Genomic DNA, 20,555 nt, shown 5'->3' on the forward strand with positions numbered 1-20,555 from the left:
TGAGGCCACCGCGCCCGGCCCTGTATATGTTTTTAATAACTGTACTATCTTATGACCTTTTCCCCTATAGGCATTTACTGAAGCATTTGAAAGGGAGCTAAGAAGACATAAAGTTCAAGAGAATATTGGACCTCTAAGAATACATGAGAAGGAGGAGGAAACAGTGGGTAAAAGTCTACACTGTAATAAATGCCATTTGATCAGATGAGGGGGAAGTACAGATGATCTTTTTAAAAGAAAAAGGGGCCAACAGGGCCTTAATCATGAGCTCTTTAGGAAAAGGCAGGATTTCATGTCATGATACAGGACTGTTGCTTCTCAATAAGGCATTCAGGTTGGTAAAATATGACAAGACGTGGTACCAAAGAAAACGAGCGTTTTTTCCCCTACTTAAAACTTACCATCAGTTTTTAAGAGTATTTGACTTAGCAGTTCAGGGGCTTAAAAACTAGTCTAGGCTGACAAAATTAAAGAAGAGGAAGAGAAGACAGAACATCCTAGTTGCTCCAGACCTGGTTGTAAGAAACCCAAAACTGAAGTTTTCATTGCCTTTCAAAAGAATGGTTACAGAAACGAAACGAAATCATGGGGAAAATGCTTATGCTAAAATATTAGTGAACAAAACAGGATATAAAGTACAGTATGGTTACAACTAAGCATACTGCATAGTTGCTTGAGAATTTTTTAAAATCTACGTGGAAAAAGAGAAGTACATCGAAACATTAATAGGTTAAAAAAAAAAGATAAATAGTGGTTGTATTTAGGGTGTGGGACTATGGTGACTGAAACTTGAAAAAGATTCAGTGCTTTTTCAAATTCCAAGGGATGCCAGAGGCCAAAAGATGCCTTTAGTTTAGAGTGAGTGAATTATTAACCAGATTTTACAAATTTGAAGTAAGGTGGTTTGGCTGGGGAGTAGTTAGCTCTTTTTGTCAATATGTAATATTTAAGATGATGCATGATACATTAGACCTTTTATTTTTATTGTTTTGTATCTGCTTCTAAGGAAAAAATATACAGAGGAGAAGCTGTTCGTAAAGGAACTCCAGAATGTAGTCAGCCCTGGAAGATTTACTCTAGAAAAACCACAACTCAAAGTCCAAGAGGTGGCCTCCCAAAGCCAAACAAAGCAGTTCCAAGTAAGAACCACATAATTGTACTTTATGGAAAACTGGCAGCCTTTGAAAGCGAGTGCAGCATTCCAAGGACACAGCACTGAAAGCTAACATCCACCAGTTAGCTGAAGAAAGTTTTTTTTTCCGTTGCCATGTGGCTGGTTTCCTGCAGAGGGCTAAAACTCTTCAATAAGGAAGTACCTTAGGGAGGCCTGTATATTGGCACCCAAGGAATGCCAGGTCTGCCACCTGCTGCACCACCATTAGCCTCACTCCTGTGCTTACTCACTTTGGCTGCGTTTTTGTCTGTTTCTGGGAAGTTGGTAGAATGAAGGGGATGCTCCAAGGCAAGCAGATGGCCTGTCCACCTCCTGTATATTGACAGTGCCAATGAGTGTAGAGTCTTATTACAAGGAAACAAAGCCATGAGAAATGCCAGGCTTCCTGTTATACCCCAAAGATTGCCGGCCCTCCTACTATACCCTTTAGACCAGAAACTTTTCTTCTAAGCACTTGCCTACCAGGAGGGTTGAGGAGTCTTCTATTTTACCATACATAGAGAATCTACCTGCAGGCACTGAAGCAGCTGAGCAATTAGGATGGACTTCCCAGGACCAGCATGGCATCAGTCAGAACTTATTTTTATCCTTATCAGTAGTTGGCTTACTCCAATCAGAGGAGGAATGCAATTATAAGTACATTTAGAATTGTTATTTACAGAATCAAAACCATATCACTTACATAAGCTTTGATCTACCAGGGATGTTGGATGAGTTCTTGTCCACAAGTCTCAGATTAAGAACATCTTCTTTTACTTTGCAGTGAAAGTAAGTGAACACAGTCTCCTGCCCCTTATGCTGGAGCAGTTTCCATTTCTCTATGTTTCTGGCCCAACACTAAGCAAAATGTGGAAACAGCAAATTGCACAGGTTGAACAGCTTAAGAAAGAGGCATGTAGAGAAAATCGATCAAAGAAGAAACTGCAAGATGAAGTAAGTTACTGTCAGTCTTAAGCATAGGAATTTAAATGAGAGAAGAGCTTCTCCTTGAGAATTGAGTGAACAGCATTATTAACCTACTTGATTTCGTGTCCCCCTTCAAGATAGAAGAAGCCCTAAGAAGGCATGACCTCCTTACTACCCTTGTCAGGAAAGAGTATGAACATAACAAGAGACTGGTATGTCAAGAGCAAGTTGGGTATTATAATTTTGAATTTGTTATATTCATTCCCTTTATCTGTGCTAGCTGGGCAACAGTCCCACAGACCCTTCACCTCTAACACCTGCATGTGGAAGTGTTGCTTAGGTCTTTAACCAAAATTGATAGCCCATGCCTGTAATCCCAGCACTTTGGGAGGCTGAGGTGAGAGGATCACTTGAGGCCAGCCTCAGCAACATAGTGGGACCCTGTCTTAAAAAATATATATATGGGTATGGAAAAAATCAGCCTGGCGTGGTGGCATTTGCCTGTGGTCCCAGCTACTTGTGAGGCAGAAGTGGGAAGCGTGGGAGGGCAAGGCTGCAGTGAGCTGTGATCTTGCCACTGCACTCCAGCCTGGGTGCCAAAGTGAGACCCTATCTCAACAACAATAAAACAAACCCAGAACGGGCAGGGGAAGAGCTAGGTACTTTATGTACACAGTTGCAGTTAGTCTTTATAGTAATATATTAGAGATGTTTTCTGTGACATGAAAACCCTGAAGCTTTGAGATATTAAGTAACTTGCCCTGGGTCTCACTGATAAGCAAGGGACACAGCTGAGATTTTAATCCGGTTCTGTCTGTGGCCCTCCATGGACCCATCTAGGTGCCAAGTGGCTGAACTTAGTGCTGTTTGCCGTCTCCTGTCCTCCTCAGGTCCCAAGTAGAGAGCTCTGGGATTTATCAGCCTCCGTTACAATTTTGATGAGAAATTGTACTTAGAGAATTATGAAGGGAGAGGATGGAGGTCAGAAACAATCTGCCAAAGGAAGAGATTTGAAAATCTTTGCCCGAGTGTGGAGTAGAGATAAGCCATGAGAACTATAATACTAAACAGTTCCAGAAAGATCTCAGGAACTGCAGATGGTACTTTCCTATGGGGGGGAAAACACTAATATCTGAAACACCTACATAAGTGTCTGTAGGTGACCCCATTTCATCTTCACTCCTTTGTCAGATTTTGTCTAATTTCCTTAGTTTTTGCCTAATTAAATACTCCTGGCAGCCCAGGCTCTGCTTGAAAGTCTGGATGTGCCATTTTCCTACTCCTTGTGAGCTGGCATATGGGCCAGCCTTGTTAGCAGCCTCCTGGTGGCATGGGAAGTGAGCCCTCAGTTCCACAGGAGTACCCAGGATCACTGCTGCCCTCTGCTGCGGCGGGGCGGTTATTGGAGCTACTCTTCAGATTGAGGTGATGAAGCTGCCAAAGGCTGAAGGGCTTCTGGGGCCACTGGCCCCCCCACAGCTGGCATACTGCCTGAAGACATCGTGATGGGGAGTGGGGCAGATGAGAACGCTGGAGTCTGCATTCCTCTTGTCCTTATCCTTCTCTTCCCTCCCCTTTCCCTTTCTTAGCAAGACTTCAAGGACTGCATTCGTAGGCAAAGGTTGACCCAATCAAAGATAAAAGAAAATCGACAGCAAATTGTTCGTGCTCGAAAATATTATGATGATTATAGAGTTCAGTTGCATGCAAAAATGATGAGAATGAGGACCCGGGAAGAAATGGTAAGTCTGGCTTTTCTGTCCAGCCCTGTTAAGAAGGTGAACTTTGTTACCTTTCAGGACCACCACCTTTGTTCGTGACTCTTGTCCAAATTTGAATCCGAAATCTAAATCGAAGTCCTATAGTGCTGGCCCTGAGTTCTGCTTGGCCACACTTCATTTTCTTACTCCATTGTGCATTCCCGTCCATTTTCAGTCTCTGTGTGTCTCATCTTAATGTGAAGTCTTACTTCTTCCCTACCTCTTACACATAATAGGTACGTCTCCAGTAAAACTACTTTAGAGGTTTGGGAACATGTTGTGAGAGACAGGAATTTAAGGTGTGATAACATGACCTTGTATTCCACATAAAATCAGGGATAGTGTCAAAACAGCTGTACTGTGAGAGATTTTCCACAAGGTGTTTGCTATGTCATCCTTATCAGGCTGAAATGATTAACCTTTTGAGATCCCAAGCTAGCAAGAAATTTCATCTGTAAAATATTTTAGTAATTGTAGTTAACTACCATGGTAAAATGTAAAATGGTGCAGCTGCTTTGGAGAAGAATCTAGCAGTTCTTCAGAAGGTTATCAAAAGGTCATATAGAGCTACCCTATGACCCAGCAATTTCACCCCTAGCTATATAATCACACAAAAAACACAAATGTTCATAGCTTTACTTGTAATAGCCTAAAAGGAAAAACAACCCAAAGTGTCCATCAGTTAACGAATGGATAAACAGTGTGCATTTATTCATACAGTAGAATGTTACTTGGCAATAAAAATGAATGAAGAATTCATATATACTACAGTATAGATGAACCTTGAAAACATGCGGAGTGAAAGAAACCAAATATGAAAGGCCACGAATTACATGATTCCATTTTTAGGAAGTGTCCAGAATATGCAAATCCATGGAGATAGAAAGTAGACAGACTGGTGACTGTCAGGGGCTAAGGATGGGACAGGGGGAATGAGCACTAATCAGTATAGGGTTTCTTTTTGGGGTGATAACAATGTTCTGTAGTGGTGATGGTTGCACAACTAAGTATAATAAGGCGTACTGAGTTACTTACTTTAAAAGGATAAGGCTGGGCTCAGTGGCTCACGCCTGTAATCCCAGCACTTTGGGAAGCTAAGGTGCAAGGATTGCTTGGGACCAGCCTGGGCAACATAGTGAGACCTCATTTCTCCAAAAAATTAAAAATTTAGCCAGGCGTGGTGGCACATGCCTGTAGTCCCAGCTACTCAGGCAGCCAAGGTGGGAGAATTGCTTGAGCCTGGGAGGTCAAGGCTGCAGTGAGCTGTTGACTGCACCACTACACTCCAGCCTGGGTGACAGAGCAATAACCTGTCTCAAAAAAAAGGAGGTAAATTTTATGGTATGTCATAATATCTGAATAAAACTAGTATTTCAAAAAAAAAAACCTTTGTGAAATACAATCAGTATATACCTCTAGTTGACCAAAATGATTATATTCCTCAATAACTTTATTTTTACGATTAAATGACAGATATTTAAGAAACTGTTTGAAGAAGGTTTAAACATTCAAAAGCAAAGATTACGAGACCTAAGAAACTATGCCAAAGAAAAGCGAGATGAACAAAAGAGACGCCACCAGGATGAACTGGACTCCATGGAGAACTACTATAAGGACCAGGTGGGCTCCTGGCACTTGGTTACGCTGTTGTGCTTAGTCCTGACCACTTACCCTTGTGGCAAAACTTGCTTAGTCTGTTGACAATAAATAAACCTCCTTGTGTTAACTAAAGTTTGCACTCTGCAGATTAGAGGACCCCATTTTCAAGATTGAAATTTAAGATCAAATAATACTTGACCATAGTACAGTATATTGCCCTATTTCCATTAAAATTATTTTAAGCCTATGAACATTAAGAAATGTTACATTTGGACTACAGACATTAAATATTTGGTTTTTTCTTCCTATAAACAGTTTTCATTGCTGGCAGAAGCCATATCACAGGAACATCAAGAACTTAAAGCCAGAGAGAAATCTCAGGCCCAGGTAATAATTAACAAGATAGAAGCAAAGTCATGCATTGCATGGCAACGTTTCCTTCAGCAAGGGACCTCGTACATTGGTGGCTGGGGCAATAGGCTATACCATATAGCCCCGGTGTGCAGTAGACTGTACCATCTGGGTTTGTGTAAGTACACTGACATTTTGCACAATAACAAAACACTTGATGCATTTCTTGGAACATATCTCCATCATTAAGTGACACATTTATTTACATTTTATTTACATTTATTTAGTTTATTTACATTTTTAGGAAGTAGAAAACAAACGTAAAGGGAATGGAGAGAAGACTAATAAGGCAATCCATCTGTGACCCAAGACATTTTTATCCTGATTTTAACTTTAGTTAGGTCTCTGTAAGAGCTGCTGCTAGATTATTAAAAATTTTGGAGTAGTTTGATTAGCTGGAAGATGGAGAGGGAACAATAGATGAGGGCCTGGATAAATGCTGTGAACAGCAGGATGACATGCCTTCTTTTTTCAGACATTACATAAGGTGAAGAGGGAGCTGAGATCTAAGATGGAGAAGGAAATTCAGCAGCTGCAGGACATGATAACACAGAATGATGATGATGTTTTCTTCCGGGAACTGGAAGCTGAGCGCTTCAGATCTCGACTTCAGCTGGCTTCCTTTCAGTACAGTAAAAGTCCCTCCCTGTGAGGCCAGACTTGATAATAGGTGAAGGTTCTGGAGGCCTTTACCAGGACAGAGCTAGAATTGAGCCAGTAAACAGATAGGCCAGAAAAGTCATTTTCAAATGCTTTACCTATATTTCCAGTACTTTTTATGAATTTTAAAATAAAAATTGTTTTCTAAAAGCTTACTGCTTTTGAATTTATGACCTAACATCTGAAAAGGGGGGATCTTCATTAGTCGTATTTGTGCTAAAGCAATTAACAAGCCTTGTTTGAGCAGCCAGCTCCTTGAAGTTTGTTGCTTTAAGTCAACAAAAATAATTAAGAATTAGCACTTGACGACAAAAAAATACATACGTTAAAGAAAGGTGGGTGGTTATCAGAGGTGGGCCTTGGAGAACCTTGACAGTACCGTGTATGTGTAGACTTTTCATAACGTGACTGGAAGATGAGGGACTATGCATTGTGGCAGTTGGGTGCAGTGGCTCACGCCTATAATCCCAGCACTTTGGGAGGCTGAGGCAGGTGGATCACTTGAGGTCAGGAGTTCGAGACCAGCCTGGCCAGCATGGTGAAACGCCGTCTGTACTAAAAGTACAAAAATTAGCTAGGCATGGTGGCACCCAGCTAAGGCACGAGAATTGCTTGAACTTGGGAGGTGGAGGTTGCAGTGAGCCAAGATCGCACCACTGCACTCCAGCCTGGGCAACAAAAGTGAAACACTTTCTCAAAAAAATAAAAAATAAAATGCATTATGGTTTCTGTTGGTTGGCAGAAGATAGCAGTGAGAAGAGATAAAGGGTGGAAAGCCAGGCTGTCATTCAAAGATGCATTAGTGACTGCAGGTGGGAAGAAGGCATGATGGGCTTTAAGTGGGCAAGAGTGTACCAGCCTCATCTCTGATATGGAGGAATATGAGGGAAAAAAAACCACTTGGGGATGGTGTTTTCAATGGACAGGAAAAGCTACACTTAAGCTAGAGGACGCTTCAGAGCAGTTGAGGATATGGGGAGTTGGATGGAAGCCCAGGAGTGGCAGAGAGAGGCTTCCATTAGAGCCATAAGAGAGTGCTGTGGGGATGAGTGTATGTGTGATGAGGCCAGGAGGCATGAAGCAGTGAAACCTGACCTAGAGAGAAAAGACATCTGATCAACTGCTGTGGTTCTAAGTGCTGAGCTCTTGGAATGGAAACTGGCAGAAGGGTGGGCCACCAGGCAGGCGAGAGCTTCCAGCGGGGAAAGGCTTAATGGACTGGGTGTGTTTGGAGCATGGTAAGTGACATGCGGACACCTGTGATGGGTTGTGACAATTCAGCAAGCACAGGTGAATGGAAAGGACAGGAAATGCACAAGATGAGGTGAAGGGGTGGCCTGCCCCTCCACACCTGTGGGCTTTTCTAGTCAGGTGGGACGAGAGACTGGGAAAAGAAAGAAGACACAGAGACGAAGCAGTGCTCAGCATACGGAGGACCCGCGCTGGCACTGGTCTCTGAGTTCCCGATCACTATCTCTACCATCTCAGAGAGGGGGATGTGGCAGGACTATAGGGTAATGGTGGGGAGACAGGGTCAGCGGGAAATTGTGAGCAAAGATCTCTGTCATAAACAAATTAAAGGAAAGGTGCTGTGCCTTAATGTGCACATAGGCCAGATTTATGTTTGACTTTACACAAACATCTGGGTGCATTAAGGAGCAGTATTGCCGCCAGCATGTCTCACCTCCAGCCATGAGGCAGTTTTCTCCTATCAGTAAATAGAACATACGATCGCATTTTACACCGAGACATTCCATTCCCAGGGACGAGCAAGAGATGGAGGCCTTCCTCTTAATCTCAACTGCAAAGAGGCCTTCCCCTTTTACTAATCCTCAGCACAGACCCTTTACGGGTGTCGGGCTGGGGGACAGTCAGGTCTTTCCCTTCCTACGAGGCCATATCCAGGCTATCACTGGGGAGAAACCTTGGACAATACCTGGCTTTCCTACGCAGAGGTCCCTGCTGCCTTCCGCAGTGCATTGTGTCCCTGGGTACTCGAGATTAGAGAATGGTGATGACTTTTGCCAAGCATACTGCCTTCAAGCACTTTTTTTTAACAAAGCACATCTTGCACAGCCCTAAGTCTATTAAACCTTGAGTCAACACAGCACGTGTCTCTGTAAGCACAGGGTTGGGGCTAGGGTTACAGATTAACAGCATCTCAAGGCAGAAGAATTTTTCTTAGTACAGAACAAAATGGAGTCTCATGTCTACTTCTTTCTACATAGACACAGTAACAGTCTGATCTCTCTTTTCCCCACAATAAGGCTAGATACGCAAGAGCTGGAACATAAGTTCTAAAAAGTATTAGAGGATAAAGTAGATCTAGATAGCCATAAAATATTGAGTAAAAAAATTTTAGAGTACAAAATATGCAGTTTTATAGAAAAAACCACAGTGTGAGCGGGTATTATACATATAATGCAATATAATATAAATATAGGAAAGATCTAGAAGCATAGCACCCAGAAAAGATCCAGAAGCATAGCAGGTGTGACTCTGAGCGGTAGATTATATAATACCATAGATGTGTTAGCACAAGCCTAACAATGCTTTTATTATACTTTTTTTTTTAATGTAAAATATTTTAGGAAGATTAAGTTGCTAGTTCTGGTGACTGGTGCTTTTTTTTTTTTTTTTTTTTTGAGACGGAGTCTCGCTCTATCGCCCAGGCTGGAGTGCAGTGGCCAGATCTCAGCTCACTGCAAGCTCCGCCTCCCGGGTTCACGCCATTCTCCTGCCTCAGCCTCCCGAGTAGCAGGGACTACAGGCGCCCGCCACCTCGCCCGGCTACTTTTCTGTATTTTTTAGTAGAGACGGGGTTTCACCGTGTTAGCCAGGATGGTCTTGATCTCCTGACCTCGTGATCCACCCGTCTCGGCCTCCCAAAGTGCTGGGATTACAGGCTTGAGCCACCGCGCCCGGCCAACTGGTGCTCTTTACCAAGCTAAAAAGTAACTCAGGAAAGGTTCATCACAATCGTGCATTTGAAAAAAAAAAAAAAAAAGAATTTATGAGAGAATTGGAAGGAATAGGATTGCTCAGCAAAGGTCAGAAAATAGGAGACAACATATTTTTGAAAAATCAAAAGCAAATAAAGATCACTTCACCAGACTAGCTTAACAAGCAGAGGACGGTGCGATTCAAGTGCTGTGGATCGTGTGCTTCAAGCCAGTCAGCCTGGAGCAGCCCAGGAAAGGTTCATCACAATCGTGCATTTGAAAAGTCCTGTGGGGGGTTACAGAGTGAGGTGCTTCGTATTAGAACTAAATGCCTCATCTATCATAAGGGACTAACCAGACAATATTTACAGTTAATGAAAAGCCCAGTCTGGCCAACATGGTGAAACCCCATCTCTACTAAAAATACAAAAATTACTCGGGCATGGTGGTGCACACCCTGTAATCCCAGCTACTTGGGAGGCTGAGGCACAAGAATCGCTTGAACCTGGAGGTGGAGGTTGCAGTGAGCTATTGTACCACTGCACTCCAGCCTGGGCAACGGAGCAAGACTCTTACAAAAAAAAAAAAGCATTAAGAATACTTAACTGGGCAGGAGAAACGTCTTAGGTTCCCCCGCCCATCCCATAGACTGCACCATGGCATGGTGGTGCCCACCTGTAGTCCCAGCTACTTGGGAGACTGACCAGTAGTTTGATGCTACAGTGCACTATGATTGTGCCAGTGAAATAGCTACTGCATTCCAGCCTGGGCAACACAGTGAGACCACAAACAAATACCCAAGTCTGGGATTCAGGGCCTGGCTGAGGTGGGGTATTGATTCATGTGCTCCCATCCTGACTGACTGCTTTGCTGTACATAAATTGAGTTTTGAATGCTTAAGTTTGAACTTAGTCTACAGTGAGACACAGGCTAGAAGCATTACTTGGGAAGTTCATTTTCTAACCACCATGCAAAGCTATATGGCTATCAGCTAGTACAGAGCGTGGCACATAGTAGGAGCACAGTAAATATTTGTTGAATGAGCAGCAGACAAGTCACATTTAGGGCAGATACTTTTTAAGTAAAATTTAAAATCTGGTCTGTCTAGTTTGCTACGAATGTTAGCATAGGAATGTAAAGTAACACTTTTCCTGTGTAATTACCTCCTCTATCCTGTTACTAGGCTCTTGTTCTGTTGCATATATCCTATTGTATATACATGTATTGTAAGCATTTGGTATATGAAGTACAAATCAATAGTGGGTAACATGGTTAACCTTCATTAATCAATGAAGGGACAAACTTTTCAGGTTAAACTTCTGATCATTAGTCAAATCAAACTTTTGGATAATTTGTAGACTATTATTATATTAAAATAAAAAAAAAGTTGTTTTTGAGTCAGGGTCTCAAGTCTGTTGCCCAGGTTGGAGTACAGTGGCTCAATCACGGCTCACTGCAGCCTTGGCCTCCAGGACTCAAACGATTCCCCCATCTCAGCCCCACCTCCAGTAGCTGGGACTATCAGGCACGTGCCCCTATGCCCAGCTGGTTTTTGTATTGTTTGTAGAGATGGGGTTTCGCCATGTTGCCCAGACTGATCTCAAGCTAGGCTCAAGAGATTCACCTGCTTTGGCTGCCCAAAGTGCTGGGATTACAAGTGCAAGCCACAGCACCCGGCCTGAAATTTTTTTTTTTTTTTTTTCCTGAGACAGAGTCTCACTCTGTTGTCCAGGCTGGAGTGCAGTGGTGCAATTTTGGCTCACTGCAACCTCTGCCTCCTGGGTTCAAGCAATTCTTCTGCCTCAGCCTCCCGAGTAGCTGGGATTACAGGCGTCCACTACCACACCTGGCTAATTTTTGTTTTTAGTAAAGAGGCGGGGTTTCACCATGTTGGCCAGACTAGTCTGGAACTCCTGACCTCGTGATCTGCCCACCTCGGCCTCCCAGAGTGCTGGGATTATGGGTGTGAACCACTGTGCCCAGCCAAAAATCTTTAATATACTAAAACTTTACAAATTTTAGATAAAACCACTAAACACAGCAATGAGGGACAAAGCAAAACAAAAATATTCAAAAGAATATAAAAGTATATAAACAAAAGCATGCTCACCCTTTGAACTTTAATACACTGCTACTACTTACACGTTGCCCAGGTTTTCCCTTCTGTTGTACCCTATGCTGTGTAGACTTCCACAGACCATATTCATTCCTTTTCTATCCATAGAGTTAGCTGGACTTTAGTCCACTATCATTATTAAAATCCACAGCTTCTAGAAAAAATACAATTGATTTCTCCTTTTCATTTTGAGAATTTTACTGCTCGACATACCAAAGTAGGGCTGGCAAATGTGAGTCCCTATCATAGACCTGCCCTCCAGAGCAGAGATGTATTATAGCAAAGATGGATGCAGACTGGTGACAGGACCAAGATGCTCTTCCCCACTAACCCCTGACCCCCCTCAGAAATCCACCTATGTGCAGCCCCCAATAGGTACTGCCAACCGGGCAGTCACCACGGCCGGAGAAAATGGGCGCCTTCCCGCTCTGCCGGGAGACAGAAAGGAGGCCTGAGCTCTGCAACATGACAGAGGCACCAACTCAGGATGGCATGTGTTCTTAAACTTTTCATTTTGTGACTCATGTTGTCACTCTCCATAGAGCCAATCATAAATGTTTTCAAAACAATTACAAACTCAATATTCTTTAAAAACGTTGATGCTGTGACAGTGCAAACAGCATTGATTTTATTGCTCGACTTCGGCATGGGCACATACATAGTTAATTTTTAAAAACCATTTATACAGATGTTATTGATAAAGCTCATGTAACAAATGAGTGAAAATACAAAGAATATCAAAGCTAAAACACTCTGTAATAAATAAAAATACAATGAAAATGATAAAACTTTGTTTTTAAAGTCAGTTTGAGAGAAGAATATTACATAAAGTGAACTAATTACATCTAGAAATAAAACAACTCAGCATTTGGAACAATCATCCTAACATGTTAAATACCACAAATGGCACCCGTTGACTGTACGCTTAGAAAACAAGCAGAAGGAGCTGCTCTACCAAACTAAGGATGGCTGGAACAGCCTCTAACTCCCAACAATGCAATCAGTCCAATGCACTGGAAGTTCAAAGCCCAGATTAGTGTTGTAAAGCGAATTACACTGTATTTGAAAGAAGAGAATCTTGTGCTCCGGACTGTAAATATATGAAAGAAAAAAAGCTTGGTAAAAAACCCATTCGGGGCAACAAACTATGTGCAAAACAAAATGTACACTATACACAGCACTATTTAAAAGGTACACCAAGATACAAGGCCCTCTGAGACAAGACTCACCTCTCTGTACTGCCTGTGAGCTCTACGAAGGAACCTCTGTTCATAACTAAGCATTCATGATGGAAAGGCAAAAGTATGAAAACAGGTCTCACATATCTGAAATAACAATACAGCCAGAGGGAGGATAAGAAGAAACCAGTTAAGAGGGACACGGAAATAAAGATTCACATTAAACATGAGGTGCGAGTCCATGGTTCAGTAACACGTTGGGGGTTTCTGCTTAGCACCTATTTGGAAGTAATCGGGTAATGTAACTGAAATGGAAATCTAAATCTGTTTTTATAGATGATGGTGATAGCACAGACTGTTATGGAGAGTAATTTATTTATTTTTTTTGGCGGTCGGGGGGACGGAGTCTCACTCTTGTCGCCTAGGCTGGAGTGCAGTGGTGTGATATTGGCTCACTGCAGTCTCTGCCTCCCAGATTCAAGCAATTCTCCTGCCTCAGCCTCCCAAGTAGCTGAGATTACAGGAGTGTGCCACCACGCCTGGCTAATTTTGTATTTTCAGTAGAGATGGGGTTTCACCATCTTGGCCAGGCTGCTCTTGAACTCCTGACTTCAGGTGATCCGCCCGCCTTGGCCTCCCAAAATGCTGGGATTACAGGCGTGAGCCATGGTGCCCTGCCAATTTCTTTCTTTTAAAGCTCTACTAAGTCATTAGCATAAAGTTAAAAAGGCACTCAAAAAACAATGGTATTTGCCTGCTTTATATTGTATATTAAAATAAGTGATAGTAGCATTTCATTATTACTGCATCCCTGTCAGTTATGATTTATATAAAGTATTATGTACTTATTTTTTACTGAAAGATTTTAAAAGTAGGCACAATTATAAACTGCACTAGTGCTTTAATATAAGAGAGATGGGCCTGCAACTAATAGGGTACTACCATGACAGCTGAACATTACTGATTATCAAATAGCATAGAAACCACCTTCCATACATTTCAAGATGCTCTTCAGTACTCAGAATGCAATGTAAAAAAACATTGTTTGAGAGGAAAAAGGCAGACATAAGCATATTACCACTGCACAGTTACAACTATGACTAGCTTACTTGTGGCAGTTGAATGTGGCCAAATGAAATACATTAAAATACTTAAAAACTACACAAGTAGCTCTCAACTTTTTTAGAGCAGCAAAATCTCCACTTCTTTTATCCCATCCATTCCTCCCTGCCCCGCTGCACCCCATGAAAGCTTACTTGAAATTCCAATATACATAAGAGAAAAACAGGCTGTTCTGGGTAAAGGGGGTGGGGATATGAAGCCTGAGGCCCCTGCTAAATACCAACTAGGCCTTCCCCCTCCCTCCCTTTCTTTGCCCCTCTTCTCTTAAACCATTACTCCTGAGGCACCTCTGAGGAACCCTTTGGCGCCAAGAACAGACTGAAACCCACTCCATCACATGAAACAGAACAGAGGACCTATTTACTTCATAACTTTAAATTCTGCAGCTTAATTATCTCATGAAAATTTGCTTATTTCACATCAATGTAAAAAAAACCCTGAATAGTGCATATTTCTGACGGTTGAATTTAAAAATCCAATTGTGATTTCAGATTTTTTCAATCCCTCACCCCAGAGTTTTCATTGCTTCTGGATCATACAACATGCCACACACCTTGAAAGCTAAATCTGGACGTTTCAAAATCGGATGCAAATCTTCAACACCAAGGGAAGTGGGATTCCCTTACTTCCAAAATGGACTCTTTAGTTTCAAAGTAATTTATGCCATAGAGTTAGAATCACTGTTCATACTACCGCCCCTCAACCCCACTTCATTCTGTTAGGTAAAAGCAGGATTTTCTAAGCTTAATAATAATCTTTAAGCAAAATTCTTCCTTTTTCATAATTTTACCCAATTAAAATTATGAGCAGTTAATGCTTTAGGGTGGTTTTGTTAATGGAAACTTACACTGTAGTCAAAATACAATATAAATTAGGTGCAGCTGTCAGAGACTTTGGTTTATAGGAATAGTACATATATTAAAGATAAGCTGACCCAGCAAAATAATGAAAATCCCATTCCCTCCACATGCTGTGAGAAGCTATAAAAATGCAGTATTTTAAGATTAAAAGTAAATCCAAAATGCCTAATCTCATTGATTCAAGATAAAAACACTAGCTGTTTTTTTTTTTTTTTTTAAAGAGTCTCTTAAAAACAGGGAGCCCCTGAACACATCTTATTGTCGCAAATAAATGACTAAGTTTAGACTAAACGTTTGCATTAGGAATCTGACAACCAAAATTATATAGCTATATTCCAGGAAATTCGTTCTTGAAAAATGTAAAAAAGACCCACTTAGACTAAGCTGAAACATATAATGCAAAATATAATGCTCTGCCATAGAAAAACACAAACATGTAAATGGCTTAATTTCTTAAAGATGATTCTTTTAGCCAATTGTTTACAAAGGTAGAATAATTCAAAATAATTTTTTATTTATTTTTTTTACAAAGAGCAAGTACAGGAGCTGTTCAAAATTATGTATTCAATCAAAATGAAATGTGACTTGTACCGACTGCTGAAGTTGTCTTGATGTTTGAGACTTGAAATCTGTGAAGCAATTTGAATAGATTACCTTTTATAAAAATAGTAGTAGTCTTTAAGTGTAGAATACTGCCTAACTCTGGAAATGTAGGAAAAGTCAGCATTCTTTAGGTTCAAGATATTAAGTTTAAATAGCAGCTGAATGTGGCCTCATGGCAAAGCATAAAGACCTTTTTTTCCTTGAAAAGGAATTTCAAAATTGTCCTTTCCCCTCACAGTGTCCTAAAATGTAAAAAAAAAAAAAATGGGGGGGGTTGTTTTCCTGTATTTCAGCATTCTTTGAAACTCTGCTGAAAGGAGACTGTCAGTCAGGGTTGTATAAATAGAGTCCTGGGCAAATCCTTGAAGCTTGTCATTCCACAGCAAATCCACATGTTTCTTCAATGGCTGTTAGCAGCTTTTCATATAGCTTTTCATAGCTTTCATAGGGTGGAATGTCTATTCGATTGAAGCTGTGAATAAGCAAATCAAATTTTATAGAGTTCATTCATAATGAGTAAACTGGCCCAGCAAGTGTATACCAATATAGCCACAACACTCTGTCACACAGAAAACTAAAAGGTATTTCTCTAAAACAGAGGTGACCACTTTTGAGTTTTCCTACCAATTTTCGAATAATCTTAACTTTAAATCGCTTAAGCTGCTTATCATTCCCTTTAAAGGCTCATTCAACACTAGTAAGTACAATAAAGAAAAAGTCCAATCTGTTCGGAACTAACACCTACGTACATGGAATGGGGAATAAAGCTACAAAAATACCTTACCAAGTGTGTGCTTTCGGCAGGTTGTTTGTGCAGGCATCAATCTGGTGTATGGTAAAGAGTCTTGGGCCTGCAGCACCTGCAAATGAAGGAAATGTGGGTGAAATCACTGCAGGTGCGTGCGTTCGTCACCAAAATCTTAGAATAAAACTGGCACGTAAACCACAGGATCTGGGGATAGGGGAATGCTAATGAATCTGCACGTACAACCAAAGGGCAGCAGGAAAAGCATCTGGGTTTTGAGAGCCAGAATTAACCTTGGATAAGGCTTAGATTCCGTAATACCTTCGTATTTCCATTTGAGAAAAAATTCGAGATTGAAATCCCTTTCCCAATTTCTATATTTTAGAGAAAATCAGTATCCCAAAAGCATGAGAAGAAAAGTAATCAGGAAAATCCAAGGTAAAATACATAGGCACACATTCAAAAAGATGACAACCTAATGCGAATTTAGATTTCACGACTCAAACTGGGCTGAGAGCAAAAGAGCCGTCTATAGAATCCATTTCAGTTTGCACAGACACCCCATATATATATACGTAGCAGAAAGACAACCTCACTTTATGCATCTGGGCAGTGTGATGCTGAGGAGCTCTCCTTACAGAGAAGGGCAGCACGGCTGAAAGCAGGTTCGCCCCAGGGATTTCAGAGCATGCGCTGTGGACAGCACTGCCGAATTACGTACCAGTCTCGCTCTGTATGTCCTTAGTCATCACCGGCAGCTTTGATAATGAAGTGCTTAAGAGGTAAAGGAAGCAACTGCCACCCAGTGAAGCGCCACAATCATTAGCAATATTACAAGCTCATCCCAAAATTAACCAGCTGATTCCACGGAAAACCATTCTTAAAAAAGGAATATGGTTGTAAACAAATGGTCTGATGCTATGCAGTAATTAAAATGTTCTGACCGAACAGATGGTTTCCATGACCCATGCTGCTTCTGTCTAATAAAGAACTGAAAAGTAGAGGGGAGAGGCATCCCAGGCAGGTAAACGTTTTCACCAGGTCGAGATGTGAGCATGAAAGTGAATGACTTCCCTTACAGGAATGTGCAACAGAATTAAAAGTAAGGGGACCAGAAAACAAAAGGCAGAGCATCACCACGTACGGTCTCTAGCATGCGGCACTCACTACAATCAGGGAAGCCCACAGAAAAGGCTCTTGGGAGGGGAACAAGAGAAAGGAAGGAGAAGAAGGTATCACAATGTGAGAGTCACAGGTAAGAAGTGAAAAGAGAATCTCTAAGCACACGGTTTATAAAATATCTACACAGACCCCATACTGACAGACCTGCCCCCACCCACCCCCGGTCCACCTGCTTGCCTGCCCCTGCTTGCCTGCAGGCTGTTACCTTGCAATGCTTTGAAGCCCTGCAGAGGCACTCGAGAGGACCCTGTCACAAACTGAAGCAATCGTGCTCGTCGCTCTTCATCAAAAAACTCCACAGCTTTCCAGAACCATTTGACAATGTTGCTGTCTGGTGTACAGTGTTTTAACCGGGTGTTTACCTTCCAGTCACTAACATCTATCTTTCCAAGTCCACAAATAATAAGCTGTGAAAATAGTACACAGTAATGAACCCATGGAAACCATAGCCAGGTCAAAAATTCCTCAAAAGAGAAATTCAGATTTGTACTGCTGGCTCTCATTTGGTGGTTCCTAATCAAAGTTGCATATCAGAATCATCTGAAAAGCTTTTCAAATTGACATACCAGGTTCTAGGCTCAGAGATTTTAATTCTGTGCATCTGGGGTGACAGTTGGGTTCTATATTTTAAAAAGTTCCAGAGGTATCTACTCATTGCAAACTCCCTCCCCAGGGTCTGAGAACCACAGCTGTGATAGACTTGACCAGGTAAAAAATTGTGACTGTTTCATAAGTTCATAATAAAATTATAAAACTTTAAGAAAATGGACAGCAATTGAGATCCAAAGAGTAAATACAGTTGATATGTGCCTTCTTTGGACTTGTATCATCTACTAGTTTCAATACCTATTAGCTTTGTTGATTGAGGGCAATTCAATCAATGTCCTCTGCTGTAATATGGCAGTAACATCCATTTCACTACATCCTGTGGAAGCAACCAATAATGCACAGAAACTTTAGAAATGGGTATTGAATAAGTGATTCATACAATTTGCTTAATTTTGTTTTTTTTTTTTAAGACAGAGTTTCGCTCTGTCTCCTAGGCTGGTGTGCAGTGGCATGATCTAGGCTCACTGCAACCTCTGCCCGCCTCCTGGGTTCAAGTGATTCTCCTGCCTCAACCTCCCGAGTAGCTGGGATTACAGGCATGCACCACAATGCCCAGCTAATTTTTGTATTTTTCAGTAGAGACAGGATTCTGCCATGTTGGCCAGGCTGGTCTCCAACTCCTGGCCTCAAGTGATCCACCTGCCTCAGCCTCCCAAAGTGCTAGGATTATAGGCGTGAGCCACCATGCCTGGCCTACATTTGCTTAATAATCTTAAATTGATATTAAAGCACAAAATACATGAGCACATTGATACAGACCTCTGCTAAACACATCCCGATGGAGGGTCACACAGATGAACTATACCCAAATCATTTTGATATTACTAATACATCTCCCTAGGGTCCAAGACTAACTCACCATACTAATCTAACATGTTTATAATAGCGAATTCCATGTGTACTATAAAACATAACTTGCAAATCCTAGATTTTATAGAATTAAACCGAGGATTAATGTATACAACGCTAAAATAAATGTTATACATATCATCTTTAAAAATGGGTAGGGTGTGGTGGCTCATGCCTGTAATCCCAGCACTTTGGGGGGACAAGGCAGGCAGATCACTTGAGGTCAGGAGTTCAAGACCAGCCTGGCCAACATGGTGAAACCCTGTATCTACTAAAAATACAAAACGGTAGCTGGGCGTGGTGGTGGGCACCTGTAATCCCAAGGCATGAGAATCGCTTGAACCTGGGAAGTAGAGATTGTAGGGAGCCGAGATCCTGTCAGCCTGGGGGACAAAGTGAGACTGTGTCTCCAAAAAAAAACAAAAAAACAAAAAAACAAAAAAAAAAACCCAAAAAGCTGTTAGCCAGGTGTGGTGGTGCACACCTGTAGTCCCAGTTACTGGGGAGGCTGAGGTGGGAGGATCACTTCAGCATAGGAGTTAACCGTGAGCTAGGATCATGCTACCGCACTCCAGCCTGGGCAACAGAGTGAGACTCTATCTCAAAAATAAAAATACAAAGTTTAATGATTCAGGCCCGGTGCAATGGCTCATGCCTGTAATCCTAACACTTTGGGAGGCAGAGGCAGGTGGACTGCCTGAGCTCAGGAGTTTGAGACCGGCCTGGGCAACATGGTGAAACACCGTCTCTACTAAAAATACAAAAATTAGCCAGGCATGGTCGTGCACACCTGAAGTTCCAGTTACTCGGGAGGCTGAGGCAAGAGAATCGCTTGAACCCGAGAGGCGGAGGTTGCAATGAGCAGAGATTGCACCACTGCACTCCAGCCTGGGCGACAGAGTGAGATTCTGTCTCCACCAAAAAAAAAAAGAAAAAGTATAATGACTCATTAGCAGTAGAAACTATATTCAAAATCCTAACTCTACCAAATAAAGTCTCCAGTAAGGCTTCCATAGGGTTCTGAAATAAAATCTCCAACAAAGCTTCTACAGGGTTCACTGAGTTAACACCACACTGAACAGGGAGGAGGTTATCCAAAAAGGATTGTGGGTGTGTTTAATGACATAAAAGACTCCTCCTAAATTCTTTTCCTCAGAGGAATGGCAGTTAGAAGGCCAAATCCTCGTTTATTGTATAAAGAGATGAAAATGCATTATATTGCAACCTTATCGGCATTCCTGCTACGTTCTCCTCCAACTACTTCCTTCTGGCTATTTCACTATGAACAATTCAATCACAAAAGGAATGGGGAGAGTATTAAGTAAGACCAACCTTTTTAGATTTGTTTGCTAACAGGTCTATTAACAGATTTAGTTAGAAAGGACATTGAAGGCAGTGAATAAAATCATGTTTCAAATTATTAGTAGACTTCAAATATTTGTGTTATCCCTAACTACTAAATAAATGTGGGAGCCTGAATAGAATTAAACCTCATGTTTCTTAGTAGTTCAGTAGGAAATTCAGATGTATTTGTCAAAGGTCTTAATTACAAAAGCAGACCTGAGGTGTTTAAGGGATAGCTTTAAAAGGAAACAAAAAACTATTAACTGTTTTGTATGGCGGTTAATCTAAAGACATTTAGAGGCCAGGTACGGTGGCTCACACCTGTAATCCCAGCACTTTGGAAGGCCAGGGTGGGTGGATCATTTGAGGTCAGAAGTCCCAGACCAGCCTGGCCAATGTGGTGAAACCCTGTTTCTACTAAAAATATAAAAATCAGCCGGGCGTGGTTGCGGGTGCCTGTAGTCCCAGCTACTTGGGAGGCTGAGGCAGGAGAAT

The 20,555-nt window shown here is 41.7% G+C and overlaps 2 protein-coding genes across 2 annotated transcripts in view; one reads left to right on the forward strand and one right to left on the reverse strand.

Annotated features, from left to right (window-relative positions):
• CEP95 (centrosomal protein 95kDa) overlaps positions 1–6,665 on the forward strand; it is a 30,943-nt gene extending 24,278 nt beyond the window's left edge. The window contains exons 12-19 of the mRNA XM_011929654.1: positions 71–163; positions 1,007–1,139; positions 1,938–2,107; positions 2,218–2,292; positions 3,670–3,822; positions 5,314–5,460; positions 5,755–5,826; positions 6,326–6,665. Coding sequence (XP_011785044.1) covers positions 71–163; positions 1,007–1,139; positions 1,938–2,107; positions 2,218–2,292; positions 3,670–3,822; positions 5,314–5,460; positions 5,755–5,826; positions 6,326–6,502 — 1,020 coding nt within the window. The 3' untranslated portion in view covers positions 6,503–6,665. The remainder of the gene's footprint in view (positions 1–70; positions 164–1,006; positions 1,140–1,937; positions 2,108–2,217; positions 2,293–3,669; positions 3,823–5,313; positions 5,461–5,754; positions 5,827–6,325) is intronic.
• Positions 6,666–12,151: 5,486 nt separating this feature from the next.
• SMURF2 (SMAD specific E3 ubiquitin protein ligase 2) overlaps positions 12,152–20,555 on the reverse strand; it is a gene marked incomplete at its 5' end in the record, with an annotated part of 58,495 nt that continues 50,091 nt past the window's right edge. Inside the window, 3 exons of the mRNA XM_011929771.1 lie at positions 12,152–15,803; positions 16,116–16,191; positions 17,464–17,665. Of these exons, the coding sequence (XP_011785161.1) occupies positions 15,704–15,803; positions 16,116–16,191; positions 17,464–17,665 (378 nt within the window). The remainder of the gene's footprint in view (positions 15,804–16,115; positions 16,192–17,463; positions 17,666–20,555) is intronic.

This window comes from Colobus angolensis, unplaced genomic scaffold, assembly GCF_000951035.1.
Source record: "Colobus angolensis palliatus isolate OR3802 unplaced genomic scaffold, Cang.pa_1.0 Scaffold1, whole genome shotgun sequence".
Classification (NCBI taxonomy): Eukaryota; Metazoa; Chordata; class Mammalia; order Primates; family Cercopithecidae; genus Colobus; species Colobus angolensis.